The following is a 20,808-nucleotide window of genomic DNA, read 5'->3' as shown; positions in this document are numbered from 1 at the left end:
GGCGCTGAAAGCTAGTCTGGCAGCAGGGAGTTTCCAAAGCATTACCCTACTGGATTCCCCACCCAAAAAAACAGATGAACTGGCCATGAGCAGTTAACTCTCTGAGGAATGGAGTTCTTAGACTAAGTTACCATGAATAGAACTTCAATTAGTAGCTGCTAGAAGCAGGGAACGGTCTCCCTGTCTAACTGAAAGAAGGAGCTGTTTTCATGACTGCGACACTCTATCCCATGAGATAAACTCAGTTATGAATGAGAAGCAAGAGCTGATTTGGGAAACATGAATCCTCTTCGAGAAGCAGCTTCTGCCACCACTATGAACAGAAGAAGTAAGGAGCATGGGCTGCCAGATACCATCACAACCTGTGATAATAAAATAGACTGTCTCTAAAGACCAGGGGGTAGAAAATTCCCATAGGACCAACAGCACATAACTGTACTCCTAAACTAATGGAAAAAGAAGCATTTAAAAAGTTATATTTGCATTCAATTGGGAACTAATTGTTTTTAAAGCTGACTTCCTGAAAACAGTTTACATGCAATGGGCACACCTGACAATGTAATTTTAAAACACAGGGGATGCTAATGGGCTTAAAGTCATTACGGAAAAAAATTCTTACCTATGATACTAATGCAACCATGAATAATGAACTTCAAAAGCTAATTTTCACCATCTCTATTGTCTACCTTTTCATTTCACTCATTTTAAAATAAATTAGCAGTGTGACAATTTCTAGTCAAGTTCGCTGTGTTTTTACATAAGATACAATGCTTAGGTTGCAAATAGTGCAGGGAAGCGTATAAGTACAAACAAAAACCCTTCGAACAGATTTTATTTTAATGTTATGAAATTGAACATAAATTTATATTAAGTTGTGCAAAATCCCTTCTTCTATTTTTTGATCTGCATAGAATATCAGGGTCGGAAGGGACCTCAGGAGGTCATCTAGTCCAACCCCCTGTTCAAAGCAGGACCAATCCCCAATTTTTGCCCCATATCCCTAAATGGCCCCCTCAAGGATTGAACTCACAAGCCTGGGTTTAGCAGGCCAATGCTCAAACCACTGAGCTATCCCTCCCTAAATTTGTATCTAAAAGATTTAAAGTGCCCCAGTTAACAAAAACTAATGAATAGATTTTCAGAATCAGTACACTATTCTTAACATAGATTAAGACAAACTTAAGACAACCAAAATATTCTCATATTACAATAATCTGATTGTGAAAAGAACTTTAAAACACACATTGTGCTAGTACTTCTATGTTGTGTTTGACAACAACATACCTCTCTCACTTTAGGATGCACTGGAGAACTCCTAGGAAGATTAATTCCATGATGCATGAAATCCTGAATGCAATTATGCTCAAGAATCTGAAGTAAAAATGCATTGCAAACTATAGTTAACATACAAGATTATAGGCTGCACAGGTATGATTTACTTAAGGTTGCTTGATACTTTACATTTTCATACTTTGTTTTCAGATGCCTATAGCTAAGCCCCTTCGTTTTCAGTTTAAACTGATTTTTACCGAAAAAATCCTGGGTTTTACAAAAGTATTATTCATTTTTCCCCCCAATTTTCACCCTAGTTTTGTATCATTCAGATACATTAAAAAAAATCTTGTTTTATTAAGAAAATAAATATATCTCATGCAACATATTGTATTACGATAATACATTAGTCTGTGTATATGCAAAGCGGCCTGTTGAAGTAAGGGTATGTATTAGACTAGAAGATACACAACAAATAGGCACACATGCAAACTTTGAAGTACATGCGCATCTGAACATACTGATGAATCTCACACCCACCACGTACACATTTCAAACTGTTAGCAGATAACTAGGGCTGTCAAACGATTAAAAAAAATTAATTGTGTTACTAAACAATAATAGAATACCATTTATTAAATATTCTGGATGTTTTCTACATTTTCAAATATACTGATTTCAATAGAACACAGAATACAAAGTATACAGTGCTCACTTTATATTTATTTTTGATTACAAATATTTGCACTGTAAAAATAAAAAAAATAGTATTAGGTGAATTGAAAAATACAAGTACTATAGTGCAATCTTTTTATCACGAAAGTTGAACTTACAAATGTAGAATTATGTACAAAAAAACCTGCATTCAAAAATAAAACAATGTAAATCTTTAGAGCCTACAAATCCAAATCAGTCCTGATTTCTTGTTCAGCCAATCACGCAAACAAATTCGTTTACCTTTGCAGAAAATAATGCTGCCTGCTTCTTAATTACAATGTCACCTGAAAGTGAGAACAGGCCTTTCAATGGCACTGTTGTAGCCGGCGTCGCAAGTTATTTACATGACAGATGCGCTAAAGATTCAAATGTCCCTTCTTGTTTCAATGACCACTCCAGAGGACATGCGTTCATTCTTATGATGGGTTCTGCTCGATAACGATCCAAAGCAGTGCGGACTAACACATGTTTATTGTCATCATCTGAGTCTGATGCCACCAACAGAAGGTTGATTTTCTTTTTTGGTGCTTTGGGTTCTGTAGTTTCCGCATCAGAGTGTTGCTCTTCTAAGACTTCTGAAAGCATGCTCCACAACTCACCCCTCTCAGATTTTGGAAGGCACTTCAGATTCTTAAATCTTGGGGTGAGTGCTGTAGCTATCTTTAGAAATTTCACATTGGTATCTTCTTTGCATTTTGTCAAAATTTCCAGTGAAAATGTTATTAAAAACAAACATGTGCAGGGTCATCATCCAAGACTGCTATAACATGAAATATATGGCAGAATGCAGTTAAAGCAGAACAGGGGACATACAATTCCCAAGAAGTTCAATCACAAATTTAATTAATGCATTTCAAGAGTCATCAGCATGGAAGCATGTCCTCTGGAACAATGGCCAAAGCATAAAGAGGCATATGAATCTTTAGCACAGCTGCCACGTAAATATTTTATGATGCCAGCTACAACAGTGCCATGCGAACGCCTGTTCTCACTTTCAGGTGACATTGTAAGTAAGAAGCGGGTAGCATTATCTCCCGTAAATGTAAACAAACTTGTTTTTCTTAGCGATTGGCTGAACAAGAAGTAGGACTGAGTGGTCTTGTAGGCTCTAAAGTTTTATACTGTTGTTTTTTTGAGTGCAGTTATGCAACAAAAAAAACACCACATTTGAAAGTTGCACTTTCATTGATAAAGAGATTGCACTGCAGTACTTGTATGAGGTGAATTGAAAAATATTCCTTTTATCATTTTTACAGTACAAATATCTGTAATAAAAATAATATAAAGTGAGCACTGTGCGCTTTGTATTCTGTGTTGTAATTGAAATAGACATATTTGAAAATGTAGAAAAACATCCAAAAATATTTTATAAAATTTCATTTGGTCTTCTTTTGTTTAACAGTGTGATTAATCATGATTAATTTTTTTTAGTTAATTGCATGAGTTAACTGCAATTAATCCACAGCCCTACAGATAACGGTTTAAAGATATGACACACTAAAATGGGAAGAAAACGAAAATCTGTATCAGAATGTGTTTCAGAAGACAAGAAAGTATTCAAAAGTTTAAACAAAAAACAAGAGAAAAGGATTAAATTGAATGTGTGCGCTGCAAATGTGTGGCTCAAGTATTAACTGTAAATATTGATAGGCTAATAGTTCTAAGTCTACAACAATAAACTATTTATTCAAATGAAAAGTTTTATTTGGGGATTAGAGATATATTGTTTTCTTAAACTCAGAGGTGGCATTGTTTTGAGTTCTGTTTTAGTTCTTCAGCAAACTACATTAAATTCCATTCATCAAAGCACTAATCCACTGCACGGGTTCTCAAATTTCATTGTACCACGACCCACTTCTGACAACAAAAATTACTACACAACCCCAGGAGGGGGGACCGAAGCCCGAGCCCCACTGCACCGGGCAAGAGGGCCAAAGCTGAAGCTCAAGGGTTTCAGCCCCAGGCAGGGGGTCTGTAACTTGAGTCCCACCGCCCAGGGCTGAAGCCCTCCGGCTTTGGCTTTGGTCCCAGGCGGTGGGGCTTGGGCTTCAGCCCTGTGCCCCAGCGAGTCTAACCCAGCCCTGGCGACCCCATTAAAATGGGGTTGCGACCTACTTTGCAATCCCGACCCACATTTTGAGAACTGCTGATCTACTGAGAATACTTCTTTCCCTGTCCTTCCGTCCACCAAAATAAACCATGATATTGAGCCAGAAAAATTTTTAATAGTTTTTTCCACCAATTTTCACCGATTTTGTGGTTGTGGTCATAAACACTGATAAATTCCCAGGAAAAAATACATAAAATAAAAAACAAAAACGAAGTGCCCTACTTATAGCTAACTATTTTGAGCTAAATTTTTCCATGCTGGGTGCCTCTCTTGGACTGATTTTTTTTAATGTTTCATCAAAAATTGTTCATCCATTTCTCAGAACAAGGTTAGGGATATAAAATGCCTCCATGCTGTAGAGCAGGGACTTGAAATTTTGCTAGGACAGTGGTTGGGTATCAAGGATGTGCTGTTTGCTGTCCCCTTAAAAATCTGTCCAAATTTGGCCAAAATTACAGGCCTCTGAATTTCTCAGTTCATCAGTTCTCTGATGACTGCCTACACTAAGCATGCTCAAGTTCAGGACTGCAGGGGTTAACTTTCCTTCCAGTTGTTCCTTTCAGCTGTCAAAGGCTGCCATGGTGCTGAGCATAGAAACAGAGCATAGAGACTCATGTATGTCTAATGATCCCGCTGTTAGTGCCCAGGTAATGAGAAAGAAGGAGAGGAACTGAGCCTGCGTTAATGGCAAGGCGTGGGGGAAGACTGAAGGAGAGACTAAAACCAGGACAAGAGGTCAAGGAAAGTCTGGAGAGAACAGAGGAAGAAGGGTCTAGAGTACATCTTCCCTCAGAACCTGGAATTGAAACAAGATTTCTGAGTCTCAACATTCTATGGATGTCAGCAAGTAGATGTTAAACCCACTGTGCCTTACCTCCCTTCTAGTGGCTAGTCTAAATAGAGGATGACAACCTACAACTGTGATCAGTTATTATGTTAGCTCAAGTGGCAGAGATTTACGCTGTGTATCTGAAGATTCTAACCTTGTTTAAGAACTAAGTGAATGGCAATACGGTTCAAATTGATGAAATTTGCTTTTTTTAAAAAAAAACGTGAAACTACAATAAAGTGAATGCTAAGATTATAAAGTCAAGGACGCAAAAGTTAGGAAATGCTGAAATTGAGGTTACCCATGCAACCTTAAGTTATTTCCTTCTTTCACAAACTTCATATCGAAATCACGTTAAATTTTAAAATGCTAGCTGCCTACATCTGTTACCTAAATTATATTTACTTATCGAAAACAGAAAAACTCCAAAACTTGTCAGAAATATCTACAGCTAAAGGTTAAGCTTTATTTCAGAAAAGCTATAATACTAAAGTATCTTAAATCTAGTTCTTACCACAGTGTCTTAAAAGAAGGGGGGAAAAGAGAGAGAGAGAGAAAGAATAAACGAACGAACACATAAGAAACATGCCCTAGGCATGTAAACTCAAAAGCTGCTAGCAAGCACTATCCTTCAGGGCAAATGGGCATACTCAGCCACTACTCAAAGCTATAACTCAGTTTCTTCCACTAAATTTGGAATATTGCACAAAAGATTGAAAAAAAGTAGAGAAGATAGACATGCTGTTTGAATCTAAATGGGCAATTAGATCAAAGAACTACAGTGGCTGAATTAATCATCCTTTCTCCTTCCAGTATTACTTCTAAAGACAGGAGATTAAGCAGCAGTTGTGCTCAGGAGATGGGTCAGAGAATATTTGTCGAAAACTGATTGCTCTCCCAAATAAGGCATCAGATCTACTGGCCAAAACTAAGGGAGAAATGTTGTATAAAGGTGCGTATGGAGCTATACAATTGTCAAAAGAAAAAAAAATAAATTCTGAACCTTTTAACTGGTTCAATTTCAAAGACTCTTTAGATTAACTAATCTTAATAGCAAATTCAAAACAGAGTATGTACCTCTAAGATCTCTCCTGAAGCCTTCTTCCAAGCCCTGAAATAAATTTCTGCAACATATGCCATCAGAGATCTGTGTTAACGAATTAAGAGAAAAGAAATATTAAACTTCTATACCATCTTTACAATAAATATTGTACAAAAAAAGTTAATATGTTTGTTGGTGTTGAGTGGCAAGGGGTATTGAGGGTATTACACAGTCTCTTTCAGCACTGTTTTTAATACCAGCAAAAACTTGAAATCTATTTTAGTAATTAATACACCAACAGAAGAATATAAAGTTTACTCAGTTACAGATTTCAAAGAAACCCTCCATTAACATTTTATGTATTTTAAAGAGAAAACCAAAGCACCCACTGAATATTATTGCAGGTATTATATATTACCTCATCTTTAAAAAAAATTAAGGGTATGTTTCCAAAGCAATGCAGTTTTTAATGTTTACATTCCAAAATATGTAATACAGTGATGTCGCAAAGTATTGTGCAGTCTGCTTTGGCAGCATACATGCTGTAACCTTATATTAATGAAATAAGAACTACAATCAAAAGAACTAAGCACAATAGCATTTGCACATTTCAGAAGTGAGAGAACTGATGTATTTATATAGAATAAAATACTTGCACTGAATCTCGACTGCTTTAAATTATTTAAAAAGCAAATCTGAGAAGAACAGTTCTAAAACAGAAGCATTATGCAGATTATTTTAACTTAAAAAGAATACCTCAGTATCTTTACTGAACTATTTGGCAATTAATCTCTCACAATCTCTTTAAACTGGTACCATATAAAAGAGTACAATGCGACGTAATTAGTAATTTATCACCAAACCAGATGAATTCTTCCAATTAGGCAAATACAGTTTTGTCCCTATCCAGAGGACCTGTGCTAGTTTTTGATATTCTGCAATATATTTAATTGTAGTAATCCAATCAGGACTGGTGCCCCATTTTATTGGGCAACATATAAATATACAAAAACAGAGGTTTGTTTTCACAGCTAGTTAGTGCATGACAAGATGGGGTGTGAAGGTACAGCATGCTAGCCTGCAATGTACTAAACCGACTGTGTGGACCTACTATACTGCACTAAAAATTCCCTACTGCACATGTAGCGTGGTGTACAGTCATATCCGGGCTTGCCATGCATACCTAGCCATGGACACAAGCCACGGGTCAACCTTTTTGTGGATACAAAAGGAGTACTTGTGGCACCTTAGAGACTAACCAATTTATTTGAGCATAAGCTTTCGTGAGCTACAGCTCACTTCATCGGATGCATACTGAGCTGTAGCTCACGAACGCTTATGCTCAAATAAATTGGTTAGTCTCTAAGGTGCCACAAGTACTCCTTTTCTTTTTGCGAATACAGACTAACACGGCTGTTACTCTGAAACCTTTTTGTGGATGTATGCCACATTTATATTATGAGGAAAAAGTAAAATTTAAAACCAAAACAGGTACAGATAAGCCTGTGTGTTTTTATAATTTGTGTAAAAATATGAAGAGACAACATGAAAGTATATGGTTCAAAATATTTAGTTGGCTGACATAAACATCCATATATTTTGAGATTCCGTGATGTTTTGGCCATTTGGCTCCCATTCACTCTGAGAATTGTATACAGCTAAACCACCTGTTGTTACTGATTGATGTAGTTAGGTTCACAAGAAGTTCAATACAACATTAGTTGATTACTTTGTAAAACAGAGTCCTTGGGTTTTTAGATAGCTAAAAAAGAAAAAAAAATCAATACAAAAAAATACATTCTTCATCCACACATCAGGCCCTTGGGCGCCAATCCCGCAACTTATTCCTCAGAGGCAGACTCCTATGCACAACCTTACTGAAGTCAATGGGAGTCTCCACATGAAACAAGTACTATGCATCTTTTTTATACAGGACATTCCACCTATTAGCTACCTCTCAGTTCCCAGCAAGAAGTTGCTATTATCAAAAGGCAGCCAATAAGCAAAAGGCAGATTTGCAGGGCTGCAGGCAAGGAAGGAAGCACTAGAACATGCCTTCCTGGATGCAGCCCTGCAAACGTATCTGCAGAGGAAAGAGATACCGTGCAGTCACGTGACCCCCAGTACCTCCACTCCCCATGGAAAGTCCTGCTATCTGGGCTGCAGTGCCTCCTTCCTGCAGCTCCCAGGCCCACACCTTCCCCTCCCGGCTACGGGCAAGTTGGCAAGGCTGCAGCCATGAAAGACATGAAAAAGTGGCATAACTATTGCCAATATTTGAATCCTATTAACATTAAAGTCTATGGAACAGGATTGGTTCCTGTAAAAAGGTTGCTATTGGCCAGAAGTTAATATCAGGATTGCTATTAACCAGCATCCACTGTATAGACAAGATATAGAGTTATTGAAGCAATATGGAAGTTATTCGGTATATTTGTAGAACCTGATCTTTTCATTCAGGTATATTTCATCCATGAGCTAGAAGTTCCATCTCTGAAAACTTAAAGCAAAGTTTGCCATTATGAATGCTGGCTAATCACTGTAACTGTGATACATACTTTGAAAAACACTGCAACTGGTTTTTAATAGTCCCATGGATCATTTTAATGAAGTTTACATTCCAGCTCAACAGAAAGCTTAGGAATCTTCTTCCCTGTTAAGGAAAAAAATGGAAATAAGCCCAAATCAGGAATCATCAATTTAAGATCCATTTCAAGTTGTTAACTGCAAAAAAATGGTTACTAGCCTTCCATAACTGTTGTTGTTTGAGATGTATTCCTCATGTTCATTCCAATGTAGATACGTGCTTACCCCAAGCACCGCCACCGAAAAGTTTTTCCCTGTGGTGTCCGTCGGGTCAGCTCTGGTGCGCCCTGGAGTCATGCTCTCATACCGCTGGAAATAGGGCCCCACCAGCCCCTCAGTTCCTTCTTGCCAGCTAACTCCGACAGAGATGCAGGCGAGGAAGTTTTGGAATGGACATGAACAAAACTCTCAAAGAACAACAGTTAAGGAAGGTTAGCAACCATTTTTTCTTCAAGTGCTTGCTCATGTCCATTCCAATGTAAGCGATTCCCAAGAGTTGCACAGGTCGAGGGTTTGGAGTTTATTGACACGCTAACTAACACAGCGCGACCAAAACTCGCATAATCTCTAGTTTGCTAGGTGATGGCATAATGGGATGCGAACGTGTGGACTGACAACCCTGTTGCCATTCTACAGATGTCCTGAATCGGAACTTGTGCCATGATGCCACCGCCGATACTTGAGCTCTTGTAGAATGGGATGTCAGCGGAGGAGCTGGGACCTTCGCTAGATCATAGTCCACGATTAAATTTTCTGGGCTGGGACTGGACAGCCTTTCATTCTGTCTGCAATGGCTACAAAACTTTATATCTGTGTGTGCGGATATCAGCAGATATAAAGCGGATATCCGAGGAGCTGCAGATCCCTACTGGGAATGGCAGCAGTGAAAGCAGCTGCACGTCTCACAGAAGCCAGTGGCCCGCGCAAGCAGTTCCTCTGGCGTGGCTGAACCACCTCCAGCTCCGCTCACTGGGGCAGACACCAGACTCAACGGCACCTGTCCCTGGTCATGCTAGTCCAGGAGCATTACTCCTGGAGAAATTCTGCGCAACTGCGCAGCAGAAAAATGCTCTCTCCCCCCCCCCACCCCCCCACCCCACTTCCTTGCAGAAAATGATTTCTGTGGGGAAACAAAGAGAAGCTAGCTGCACCAGTACTCACTCACCCCTCCACAGCAGCTCAGATGTGTCTGTTCGGGCAGCTGGGGGAAGAGATAAATCACTGAGGGAAGGGGGTCTGGAGATGCCCTGGCTGCCCAGGGACGTTAGTCCCAGCTGGGAGGGGAGAGAAGGGGAGGAGGACAGAGAGAGAGTTGCCCCTCCACCATTCACGGAGCAGCTGGGGCTGAGTCAGATCAAGATGCAGAAACTTCCCCTGGTTGCAGGAAGCTCCGCACTGTGGGGAGGGAGGGGAGAGAAAGCTGTCTTGGTGCTGAAGAGGGGTCTGGGTGCAGCGGAATGTGGAGGGGTCTGGGTTCGGGAGAGCAGCTCCCTGTCAGAGACCCCTCCCCCCACCCGCTCCCCCAGATCCCCTTCATCCAGACCCCCTCTGCATCAGGAGCCCCCCACACCCTCACCCCCACTGACCCCTACCTCCTGCATCAGGAGCCCCCCACACCCGGACCCACACTCACTGAGCCCCAAGCAGCAGCACTCTGACCCTCCACCCCACCAAGCCCCACTCCCCCAGACCCAACCCCGGCCCTGCAGAGTCCCATTTCCCCTGCACACATAATCCCACACCAAGCCCCTGTGCATGCAGACCCCCCACCGAGCTGCCCGCACCCAGATTGCGCCACACACAACCCTGGTACTTGAGGGAATTCTGCACCAAAAAAATTCTGCAAAGTTCTGCATATTTTAAATTGTCAACATAACACAGAAACAACAATATAATCACACCATTTTCAATTAATTTGGTAATTTATTTCAAAATACTTGTCAGCAAATAATTGAAAATGGTGTGATTATATTGTGTTATTTTGACAAAATATGCAGAATTTTAAAATATTTTGTGCAGAATATTTAATTTTTTGGCACAGAATTCCCTCAGGAGTAGAGCATGCAAGCCGAATATCCATGTTATATCCACGGATATAAATTTGATATCTGCACAGGGCTCTATGGATTTCCAAAAGGGCTTAGTTAGTCCTTTCTATGTAAAGAGCAAGTGCACGCCTAACATCCAGCAAGTGGAGTGTCTGTTCGTCCCTTTTAGGATGTGGCTCACATAGAAGACTGGAAGGAAGATATCCTGGTTACTACGGAATTGTGAGACCACCTTTGGCAGGAAGGCCGGGTGTGGCCGCAGCTGAACCTTGTCCTTGAAGGTTCAGCTGTATGGTGTATGGTGGTTCTGAAGAAAGAGCTCTGATCTCTGAGACCCTTCTGGCAGAAGTAATGGCGACCAGGAGGGCCACTGTCCAGTACAGGTACAGCAGAGAGCACATTGCCAGTGGTTCAAATGGGGGGCATTTAGCCTTGTCAGCACCAAGGTCCCAGGAAGGGACTGGCTGGCATATCTGGGGGTATAGCTGCTCCAATCCCTTAAGAAAACAACCACAGATCAAGTTTGAGACGATCAACCAGTCATTCACCCACAAGTGAAAGGTCGAGATTGCAACTAGATGGACACTAATAGATGACATCATTAGGCCATGCTGTTTCGAGGGGAGTAGGTAATCTAGAATAAAAGGGCAGTGTCGACTGAGTAGGCGAGATACCCTTTTGCGCTGAGCAGATAAAGAATCTCTTCCACTTCGCCAGGTAAAAGCACCTCATCAACAGGCCCAGAGCATTCCAGTTCTGTGGGGATCAACCATGGAGCTTCCATGCCATGAAATGAAGAGACTCAAGGCTCAGATGACGTAGACAGCCGTGGTCCTGACAGATCAGGTCCGGATACGGGGGCAAGCTGATTGGCCTGTCCACTGAGAGATCTAGGAGGGTGGTGAGCCAGTGCTGATGCATCCAGGTCGGGGCTATCAGGATAAGACACATCTTATCCCTTCTGACTTTCAGCAGGACCCTCTGTATGAGAGGGATAGGAGGGAACATGTAGAAGAGATGGTTCGTCAAAGGGAGGAGAAAGGTGTCTGTGAGCGAATCCGGGCTGTAGCCTAAGAAGGAGCAGAACTGAAGATACTTCTTGTGCTTTGTCGTGAACAGGTCTATCTAGGGGTTCCCCACCTCTGGAAAACGGTACTCACAACGTCTGGGCAAATGGACCACGCATAATGGTTGGAAAAGGATCTGTTGAGATGGTCCACTAAATCGTTCTGTGACCCCGGGAGGTAGAAGGCTTTGAGGTGGATCAAGTGGCTATGCAGAATTCCCACAGGTGAAGAGCTTCCTGGGAGAGGAGTGCGCTCTGCCCTGTTTATGTAAAATGTTGCTGTCATGTCTGTAAGGACCGACATGCAGTTGCCTGCCAAAGGGGGTTGGACCACCTGGCAGGCTAGGCACACTGCAGTCAGTTTCCTTATGTTGATGTATAACAAGAGCTCCTCCGGGGACTAGAGACCCTGAATCCTGAGGGTCCCCCAGTGAGCCTCCCCATCCCATCACCGACACATCTGTGACAAAAGATATTGGCGGCTGGGGCCTCGAGACTGTGACTACTGCACATACTGTGCATGGGTCTAACCACCAAAGGAGGGTGGAAATCATCGACAGGGGAAGCGAGACTGCCCTGTCCAGATGGTGTTGGCCCAGTGCGTATACCGATGCCAGCCAAGTCTGGAAAGCCCTGAACCATTGTTCCATGTGTTGCACCACATTGGTGCATGATGCCATATGCCCAAGGAGCTTTACACAGTTTCTTGCTGCGGTGATGGGGAAGGCTCTGGCCTGGGTCAAGTAGAGAACCACCCCGATGAATTCTGTCCCGTGAACTGAGAAAAGGGTAGATTTCTGCATGTTTATCAACAGCCCCAAGGCCTGGAAAGTTGACTGTATTAACTCCACATCTGCCTCCACCTGGGCCTTGGACCAACCTCTGATCAGCCAGTCATTGAAGTAAGATAGACCTGAACCCCTTGTCTCCTTAGAAAGGCTGCGACGACTGCCATGCACTTTGTGAACACCCAAGGGGCCGCTGACATGCCGAATGGGAGCATCGTAAATTGGCAGTGCATGCAGTTCACAACGAATCGTAGGAACCTTCTGTGTCCCCAAAAAACTGCAATATGAAAATACGCGTTCTTCAAATTAAGGGCGGCATACTGTCCCCCTGGATCCAGAGAAGGGATAATGGAGGCTAAGGAGACCATGCCGAACTTCAGTTTCTTCATGAATCTGTTGAGGTTTTGCAGGTCCAAGATCGGTCTGAGATCACCATTAGCCTTCAGGATTAGAAGGAGAGGGAGCAGAGCCCCCAGCCCCTTAAACTGGTGGAACCTCTTCCACTGCTCCCACCCTTCGGGAGCGATGGCATCTCTTGGGCCAGAAGCTTCTCATGAGCAGGGTCGCTGAAGAGGGACAGGGATGGAAGGTGGGAAGGAAGGGAACAACTGAATTGAAGGGTGTACCCCAGTTCTATTGTGCATAGCACCCAGCAATCTGAGGTAATGTAAGCTCATGCCTGATAGAAGTGGGATAACCTGTCTACAAATACAGGGGAATTTGGATCCACACATTGTCCTGGTATGTCACTCCATCAAAAGGCCTGCTTAGACCCTGCTGATTGTCTTGTGGGGGGAGGTACTGGAGCAGATGAGGACTGCAACAGAGGCCTTCTCTTCCAGCCTTTACTCCTCCTCCTGCTGTAATCCTGCCTCTGCTGTGGCAGGAAGAAGCAGGACCATTGGCTGGGGCTTATAATGCATCTTGGCAAAAGCCAGTGTATGTAATCAGGGTGGCTCTAGAGTCTTTCAGTCCATGGAGCTTCGAGAATGTCAGCTCCAAAAAGAGCAACTTGCCTTCAAACAGAAGGTCCTGCACAGCCTGCTGCAACTCACAGGGCAAATCAGAGTACTGAAGCCATGAGCTTCTTCTCATGCCTACAGCCAAAGCCATGCATTGGGCTGCTGAGTCTGCCATGTCCAAAGCTGCATGAAGGGACGCTCTAGCCACCAATTTCCCCTCTTGAGCTGAATTTTCCCTTTATGGCTGAAAATTTGCCCCTAGACTCATTTGGCAAAAGCTTGAATTTAGCCATTGCGCTCCAGCAGTTGAAATCACATCAGCTCAGCAGCGCTTGCTGGTTTGTGATCATGAGCTGGAGGCCGCCAGTTGAGTACACCTTCCCGCCAAAAAGGTGTAGTTTTTTGGCGTCTTTGGCCTTGGGAATCAGCCCTGGCTGACCTTGACATTCCTTGTTTGCCACTGAAACAACCAAAACCCAGTAGTGGGGGAGGGAGGGGTGTACAGAAATGTATACCCCTTCGGAGACACAAAGTACTTCTTCTCCATCCTCTTCACAGTGGGTTGGAGGGATGCAGGGGTCTGCCATAAGATCTTGACAGGGTCCAAAATGGTATTGTTCAAAGCAGTGGTCTTGAAGCCGCTGAGATGTCCACCAGGGCATGAGAGATTCGGAGATCTCCTCCACCTGGATAACCAGGTTCTGGGCTACCGTCCTGGGAAGGCGCTATACTTGTCCCCACCACCACCTCAACAGCAGAGGTGGAAGAGGATGCCTGTACTGGTAAGAGGCCTTGTTCCTCACCCTCTGCACCAGCTAGGTCCCATGAGGTAGAGTCTTGCAATTTGGTACCAGGCTAGGCACCGAGGCCTGGTCACTACTCCAAGGGAGGTGGTGCAAGATCTCTTGACTCCAATGCAATGGAGTAGAACCTCCTGGACTGTGCATCCTGGACTGGCTGAAAAGGGTCAGAGATTGGATACTGTAGGGCCAGAATGGATACTGTATGGATACAGAATGGATACTGTAGGGCCAGAATGGATACTGTAGTGGCATCTGCCACTGGGTCGGTGGCCAGGCTGTTGGCAGAATACCCAGGCTCATCTCAGTTGTTGGGTGTCACCGATTGGAGTCACTGCTTGGTGACCAGAACGGAGCAGTGCCGACCGGTGCTAGAGAACGGTGCCAGGAGGGAAGAGACCAGTGCTGTGACATCATGTCGGGTTGCCCTTTGATGGCACCTAAGGTCTTGGTACCACGGCCATCCTTGCCTCTGGTACTGCCACTATCTGCTCCCAAATGGCAGGGGATGGCAATACCGGGAGGGACAGTAACTCCCTCGCTGTCTCAAATTTCTCCAGCATGGATAGTAGCACCAGGGCCGAACTCCAGTGGCTCTCTTTTGGCGGTCAGTCCAAAGGTGCTGGACTCAACTGTGCCCTTCTTGGGGCCGGAGTCAACGGTACCATACACATCGCTGGCAACTCTGAGTGGCCCGGCATGGGTCACACTCTGTCAGTGTCTCAATGTCCCGCAGACCTTGGGGTTGGGGAATGCCCTAGTCAATCTTTTTCTGCTTTTTTCTAGGTACCGGCGATGGAGAGCAGTGCCAAGAGACCCTGGAATTGTCTTCCTTAGCACTGGAGATGAGTGTCGGTGCCGGGAGTCCTGAGCCATACACCCAGAGTGCTTCCTAGGTACCGGAGAAGTGGAACAATGTTCTATCTCCCTTAGAGATGCCAAGGTGCTTCTTACTGAAGCCAAAGTACCCAGTGCTGGGTCAATGTGACTCTGCTCCACAGGGGGACAAAGCACTGCCTCCATAAGGAGGAACTTGAGTCTAATGGCCCTGTCCTCTTAGGTCTTGCAAGTCCTTGCAAATCCTGCAATGCTCCTGCATGTGGGTCTCCTTCCAGACACTTGAGGCAGATGGAATGTAGGTCGTTAACCAGCATCAGCTTATGGCATGATGCACCCGGCTTGAACCCCGGGGTCCAAGGCCCACCCTGATGCCAGGGAAGGGCTAACCCCGCTAAGCGGGGTCTGCTACAAACAAACAAACAAAAACTCAAACTCTAGAAAAAGAAGTATTTACAGATGATCAGCAAAGTCCACAGAGAAGTACTGAAAAAACGCAAGGATGAGCAGCAGTTTCAGTGACTTTCATGGGCGGTAAAAAGGAATTGAGGGGTCGGCAGGGCCCTATATAACGGTGCTATGAGGGTGCAACTCCAGGGGGCACCACAGCTGACCCAACAGATACCACAGAGAAAAACTTTCCAGCGGCGGTTCTCAGGGCAAGCACACACCTACACTGGAATGGACATGATCAAGCATTTGAAGAAGAACTTAAGGTCACAGGTAATGTTTCTTAAAGAAAAAAATTTCATATATTTCAGTGATATTCTGATTGTTTAAGAAAAGTAGTAAGATTCTTAAGCATTTTTATTTCCTAGTACAACTGAAGAATTGCTTAGTATTCACTTGTACTGCAGTAGTGCCTAGGGACTCAAACTGGATATCAAGAACCCAATATGCTAAGTACTATGTACAAGTTCAGGCTAAATTCTCCAGGTACTATACAGTTCACCTGGTACTAAGAGCCCCTTAATAAAATTGTTAAGTCAGGTGTAGAATCACATTAATGCACTATCTTTCAAAAGGCAGACTGTTTACACATAGTGGTGATTTTCTAAAGTCTTTTTTAGTGAGAACACAGATTTGTAACATAGTCAAAACAGTATTTCAACCTGAGGAAAACTGGAATTGTGGTTGGTCTATGGAATAATAGGTCTGTAGTAACAAGTGAAGGCCTTATAAAAAACAAGATCTGGAGAAACAAGCATACATGTTGATTTGTTGCTGAAAGATAGCTAATGCAGATTTATACATTTGTATAATAGCTAGTTTTCAATGCTTCTATCGTCAATATATAAATAGGAAATATTAAAGTAAACCAGATCATTCAGAAACTACCTAACTAGAACAAAATTATTTAACATGGCTAATATTACCCTTAATTCATATAATTATATTGTTTCTGTAGCATAGGATGTGACCAAGCAAGCACAGTTCTGAGACTTTTTCAATACCTTTGAATGCACTAAGTCAACGACACAGTAACAAAATTTAGAATTTGTTTTTGCTGTAGTGTTATAAGAATAAAACGACTGGTTCATTACCATACTTTCTCCATTGGCTTAATATATATCTCAGTTTCAATCCATGCTATGACATTTTAAGGTGTGTAATGTATAGACCTCAATATTCCCTAGTGTGCAAACCAAAGTAAAAAGTTACAGCTGAAAACAATTTTTCACTGAGAAGCGATCAGGTTTAAGACTTCTGCAAACACAGTACAAATCTGAGTCTGCAGAAACTGATAATACTTCAATAATTCCAAAAGTGGGCTATGATGTAGAATCAGAAGGGTAAGAATTATACTGTAGTTTTTGGAGTGCTTTTTCCCTTTCCTGACAACATTCCTGCAGCACAGAATGGTTTGTCTGTGCTTAGGGAGACAAGAGTCAACAGTGAGACAATAAGAACTGGAAAGCCTGTTTCACAAGGTGTTACTTTCATGATAACAGATGGGGCCAAATCCTGTTGTCTTTACTCAGCAAAAAAAAAAAAAAAAAAAAGAGATTCACTTTGGGGGAAAAAGCCTACATATTGGCTCTTAGCTCCATAACCTGAAATAAGTGGTGTATTGTCTGTCTAAAGTTCACTATATGACTATAAGAACTGGTACTTCCACAAATACTATGTCACAAAAAGACTAACTCTGAAAGAAGTTAACTTAAAATATGTGAAAACATATGGAAAAGCATAATGGGAAAATGTGTTTACCTCTTCTTTTTTTATATGGTTAACACTCATAAAGCACTGAAGCAACAAATCTTTTACTTCGTAACTCTCCTCAAGGTCATAATCAAAACACAGTAACATCTGGTGTAGATGCCATAGACGAACTATATCTGCACCCTAAAAAAAGAAAGAAACACGGCTATGCTGTAGTGAAAGTAAACCCAATTACATTTTTAGATTTTGCTGTCTAAGAGCTCTCCTGCCAACCACATTTCAGTTTCAGGACCTGAACCAGTCCTGTACCATATAGGCAGTGGTACTTTTTCAGACTGCATAAAACATTAATTTCCTTGATATAGTGGAAATGGAAACAGATTGAAACAACATGCATGACCACAGAAAAAAGACTTGCAGTGAATCTGAGAGTCCAAGAGGAAGCCAAGGAAAAGAAACCGAAGATCATTAGGATAAGGGGAAGAAACAAGACAATGTTGCAGAGGTGGGATGAACCATGACAGAAGCAATTAGAATGATGGAGATGACAAAAATGAAAATGACTGTAGAGGAAACAATTTCTTGGGTACTGCCACAGATGTGCACAGTGCTTTACAAAACACAGTTCAGACAAAAATCGTCCGAGAAAATTAAATCGAAATCAAACTGAAATAAAACAAGCAATTAAAAATGAGAAGTAAGGATGGGAGCTAAGAATTATAGTTCATCAGCAATGGAAAGCTGAGCAAAAGGAGTGGACATGCCTCTGGAGCACACTGGGTGTGGAACTGCAGTTATGTCTCTGCCTCAGTTTCCCCTACTTGCCTTTCAATAAATTCAATGAGGCTTGTATACAGCGAATAATGCCCCTTCTGGGGTCTAGTTTATTTAATCAACTGCCAAACATGGTATGTAAACAAGCCTTCTCCCTCAGCTGTAACTCCCCTGGCTTCTCCACTGCCTAGTCTCTCCCCTGATGACTCAGGGCATCTCCTCGGCCTTCCTGTCCAGAGAGCTTTGTAATCTCTCCTCTGGAAATCTGTGTTCTGGGGTAGTTCCTCTCTCCAGAAGCTTCCTCTGTATTCTGGCTCTTCATAAAGCCCAGGTGTTCCTCTACTAATTAACTAACACCCAGCTACTGAAAGACACCATAATAGAGGTTCAACTTAAATGTATACCCCAAATTAAAAAAAAAAATTGTAAGAAAACCAAAAAAGTGCCACCGTGGCTAAAAAACAAAGTGAAAGAAGCAGCGAGAGGCAAAAAGGCATCCTTTAAAAAGTGGAAGTTAAATCCCAGTGAGGAAAATAGAAATAGAAAGCAGCATAAACTCTGGCAAATTAAATGTAAAAATATAATTAGAAGGCCAAAGATTCAAAAAGGAATAGCAAAAAAATGCGTTAAGTACATCAGAAGCAGGAAGCCTTCTAAACAACCAGTGGGGCCATTGAACGATCGAGATGCTAATGGAGCACTCAAGGATGATAAGGCCATTGCGGAGAAACTAAATGAATTCTTCGCATTGGTCTTCACGGCTGAGGATGTGAGGGAGATTCCTAAACCTGAGGCATTGTTTTTCAGTGACAAATCTAAGGAACAGTCCCAGATTGAGGTGTCATTAGAGGAGGTTTTGGAACAAATTGATACACTAAATAGTAATAAGTCACCAGGACCAGATGGTATTCACCCAAGAGTTCTGAAGAAACTAAAATGTGAAATTGCAGAACTACTAACTGTAGTCTGTAACCTATCATTTAAATCAGCTTCTGTACCAAATGACTGGAGGATAGCTAACGTGATGCCAATTTTTAAAAAGGGCTCCAGACGTGATCCGGGTAATTACAGGCCTGTAAGCCTGACTTCAGTACCGGTGTTGGATCATATTAAAGAAGTTCTGTATTAAAATCACAAATGAGTTTGATTCCCCCTAGTTTAAATTCCAGGGTATTACTAATTAAGAGGTCTCTTGGTTTTTGGTACTGTTTCTCTCCCTCTCTGTGTGAAACTTGCAAGCTGCTAATTGTGTTAGTACATTCTAAGACAGAGTCTGTTCTCAAAGCAATTCTTTGTAACAACCTCTACTCACACAGAGAGAGACTCAAAGCAATACTCTGTAACAACAGAAACAGCACCCAGAGACTCCCCGCCCTTTTGTTGTACTCATCTTGCTTTGTTAACAATTGTGATTAAAATAGGAGATAGAGGATGTACGTGGATGGATGCTTGGTATGGATAATAACTGAATGATCAAGGAGGTGTCAGCCTAAGAATCCAGTGTCCATTGGCTGAAGAAGGCGTCAAGTGGAAATAACTAGAGGACCCCTGGAGGGCAGACTGGAATCCACCCAACAGCCTCAAGGATGGGAGAACCAAAGAACAAGATAACATCTGGCAGCATGGAGCCATCAGGAATGTGCTATCTGCTGACTGATTCAGCAACAGCATGATGAAGCAATTCCCATAGACTGGCATTGGAAGAAATTCCTATAAAAATGGACTCTAGAAAGTGAGAACTTTGGGGTCTGATTCTGCAAACCAACTTCCAGGAGCGTCAGATGAGCATCTGACAAGGCCCTGCTCCCTCCTCATGTCCACGCCACCTGGCCAGTGGCTTGGCATGAGCAACTCTAAGGCTGGTAACTATGATAACAACCTTGCAGAACCTGTGTGTGTGTGTGTGTGTGTGTGTGTGTGTGTGTGTGTGTGTGTGTGTGTGTGTGTGTGTGTGTGTGTGTGTGAATAAATATGAAATTGAATGGAATGTATAGCTATAACTAACTGCTTACTATGATTCTTTCTGTATTCACAATAAATATAGCATTTTGCCTTTCCCCCTTTAATAAGATCCTGCTCGTTTTTATTTTATTGGTATAACACCGGGCAAACTGGTTGAAACTATAGTAAAGAACAAAATTGTCAGACACATAGATGAACATAATTTGCTGGGTCAACATGGTTTTTGTAAAGGAAAATCATGCTTCACCAATCTACTAGAATTCTTTGACAGGGTCAATAAGCATGTGGACAAGGGGGATCCAGTGGACATAGCGTACTTAGATTTTCAGAAAGCCTTCGACAAGGTCCCTCACCAAAGGCCCTTAAGCAAAGTAAGCAGTCATAGCATAAGAGGGAAGATCCTCTCAAGGATTGGTAACTGGTTAAAAGTTAGGAAATAAATGTTAGGAATAAATGGTCAGTTTTCAGAAAGGACAGAGGTAAATAGTGGTGTCCCCCAAGAGTCTGTACTGGGACAAGTCTTATTCAACATATTCATAAATGGTCTGGAAAAAAGGGTAAACACTAAGGTGTCAAAATTTGCAGATGATAACTATCTTGAGTGCTTTTGTAAGACCCAGGCAGACAATAAAGAGCTCCAAAAGGATCTCTGAAAACTGGGTGACTGGGCAACAAAATGGTAGATGAAATTCAATGTTGATAAATGCAAATTAATGCGCACTGGAAAGAATAATCCTAACTATACATATAAAATTAGCTGTTATCACTCAAGAAAGATCTTGGAGTCATTGTGGATAGCTCTCTGAAAACATCCACTCAATGTGCAGCAGCAGTCAAAAAAGCAAACAGAAT

At 42.3% G+C, this 20,808-nt stretch overlaps 1 protein-coding gene across 4 annotated transcripts in view; it reads right to left on the bottom strand.

Moving 5' to 3' along the window:
* NCAPG2 (non-SMC condensin II complex subunit G2) overlaps positions 1 to 20,808 on the bottom strand; it is a 119,031-nt gene that overhangs the window by 83,236 nt on the left and 14,987 nt on the right. For 3 of the 4 annotated variants that reach the window (XM_048837631.2, XM_075125988.1, XM_048837633.2), the window contains exons 6-9: positions 17,269 to 17,403; positions 8,529 to 8,623; positions 6,006 to 6,075; positions 1,285 to 1,371 (exon numbers count right to left, since the gene is read on the bottom strand). In XM_048837631.2, coding sequence (XP_048693588.2) covers positions 1,285 to 1,371; positions 6,006 to 6,075; positions 8,529 to 8,623; positions 17,269 to 17,403 — 387 coding nt within the window. The remainder of the gene's footprint in view (positions 1 to 1,284; positions 1,372 to 6,005; positions 6,076 to 8,528; positions 8,624 to 17,268; positions 17,404 to 20,808) is intronic. The other variant, XM_048837632.2, reaches the window with a different exon arrangement.

This window comes from Caretta caretta, chromosome 2 (assembly GCF_965140235.1).
Source record: "Caretta caretta isolate rCarCar2 chromosome 2, rCarCar1.hap1, whole genome shotgun sequence".
Taxonomy (NCBI): Eukaryota; Metazoa; Chordata; order Testudines; family Cheloniidae; genus Caretta; species Caretta caretta.
Note: the sequence above shows the minus strand (reverse complement) of the source record. Positions and strands in the feature narration are given on the sequence as shown.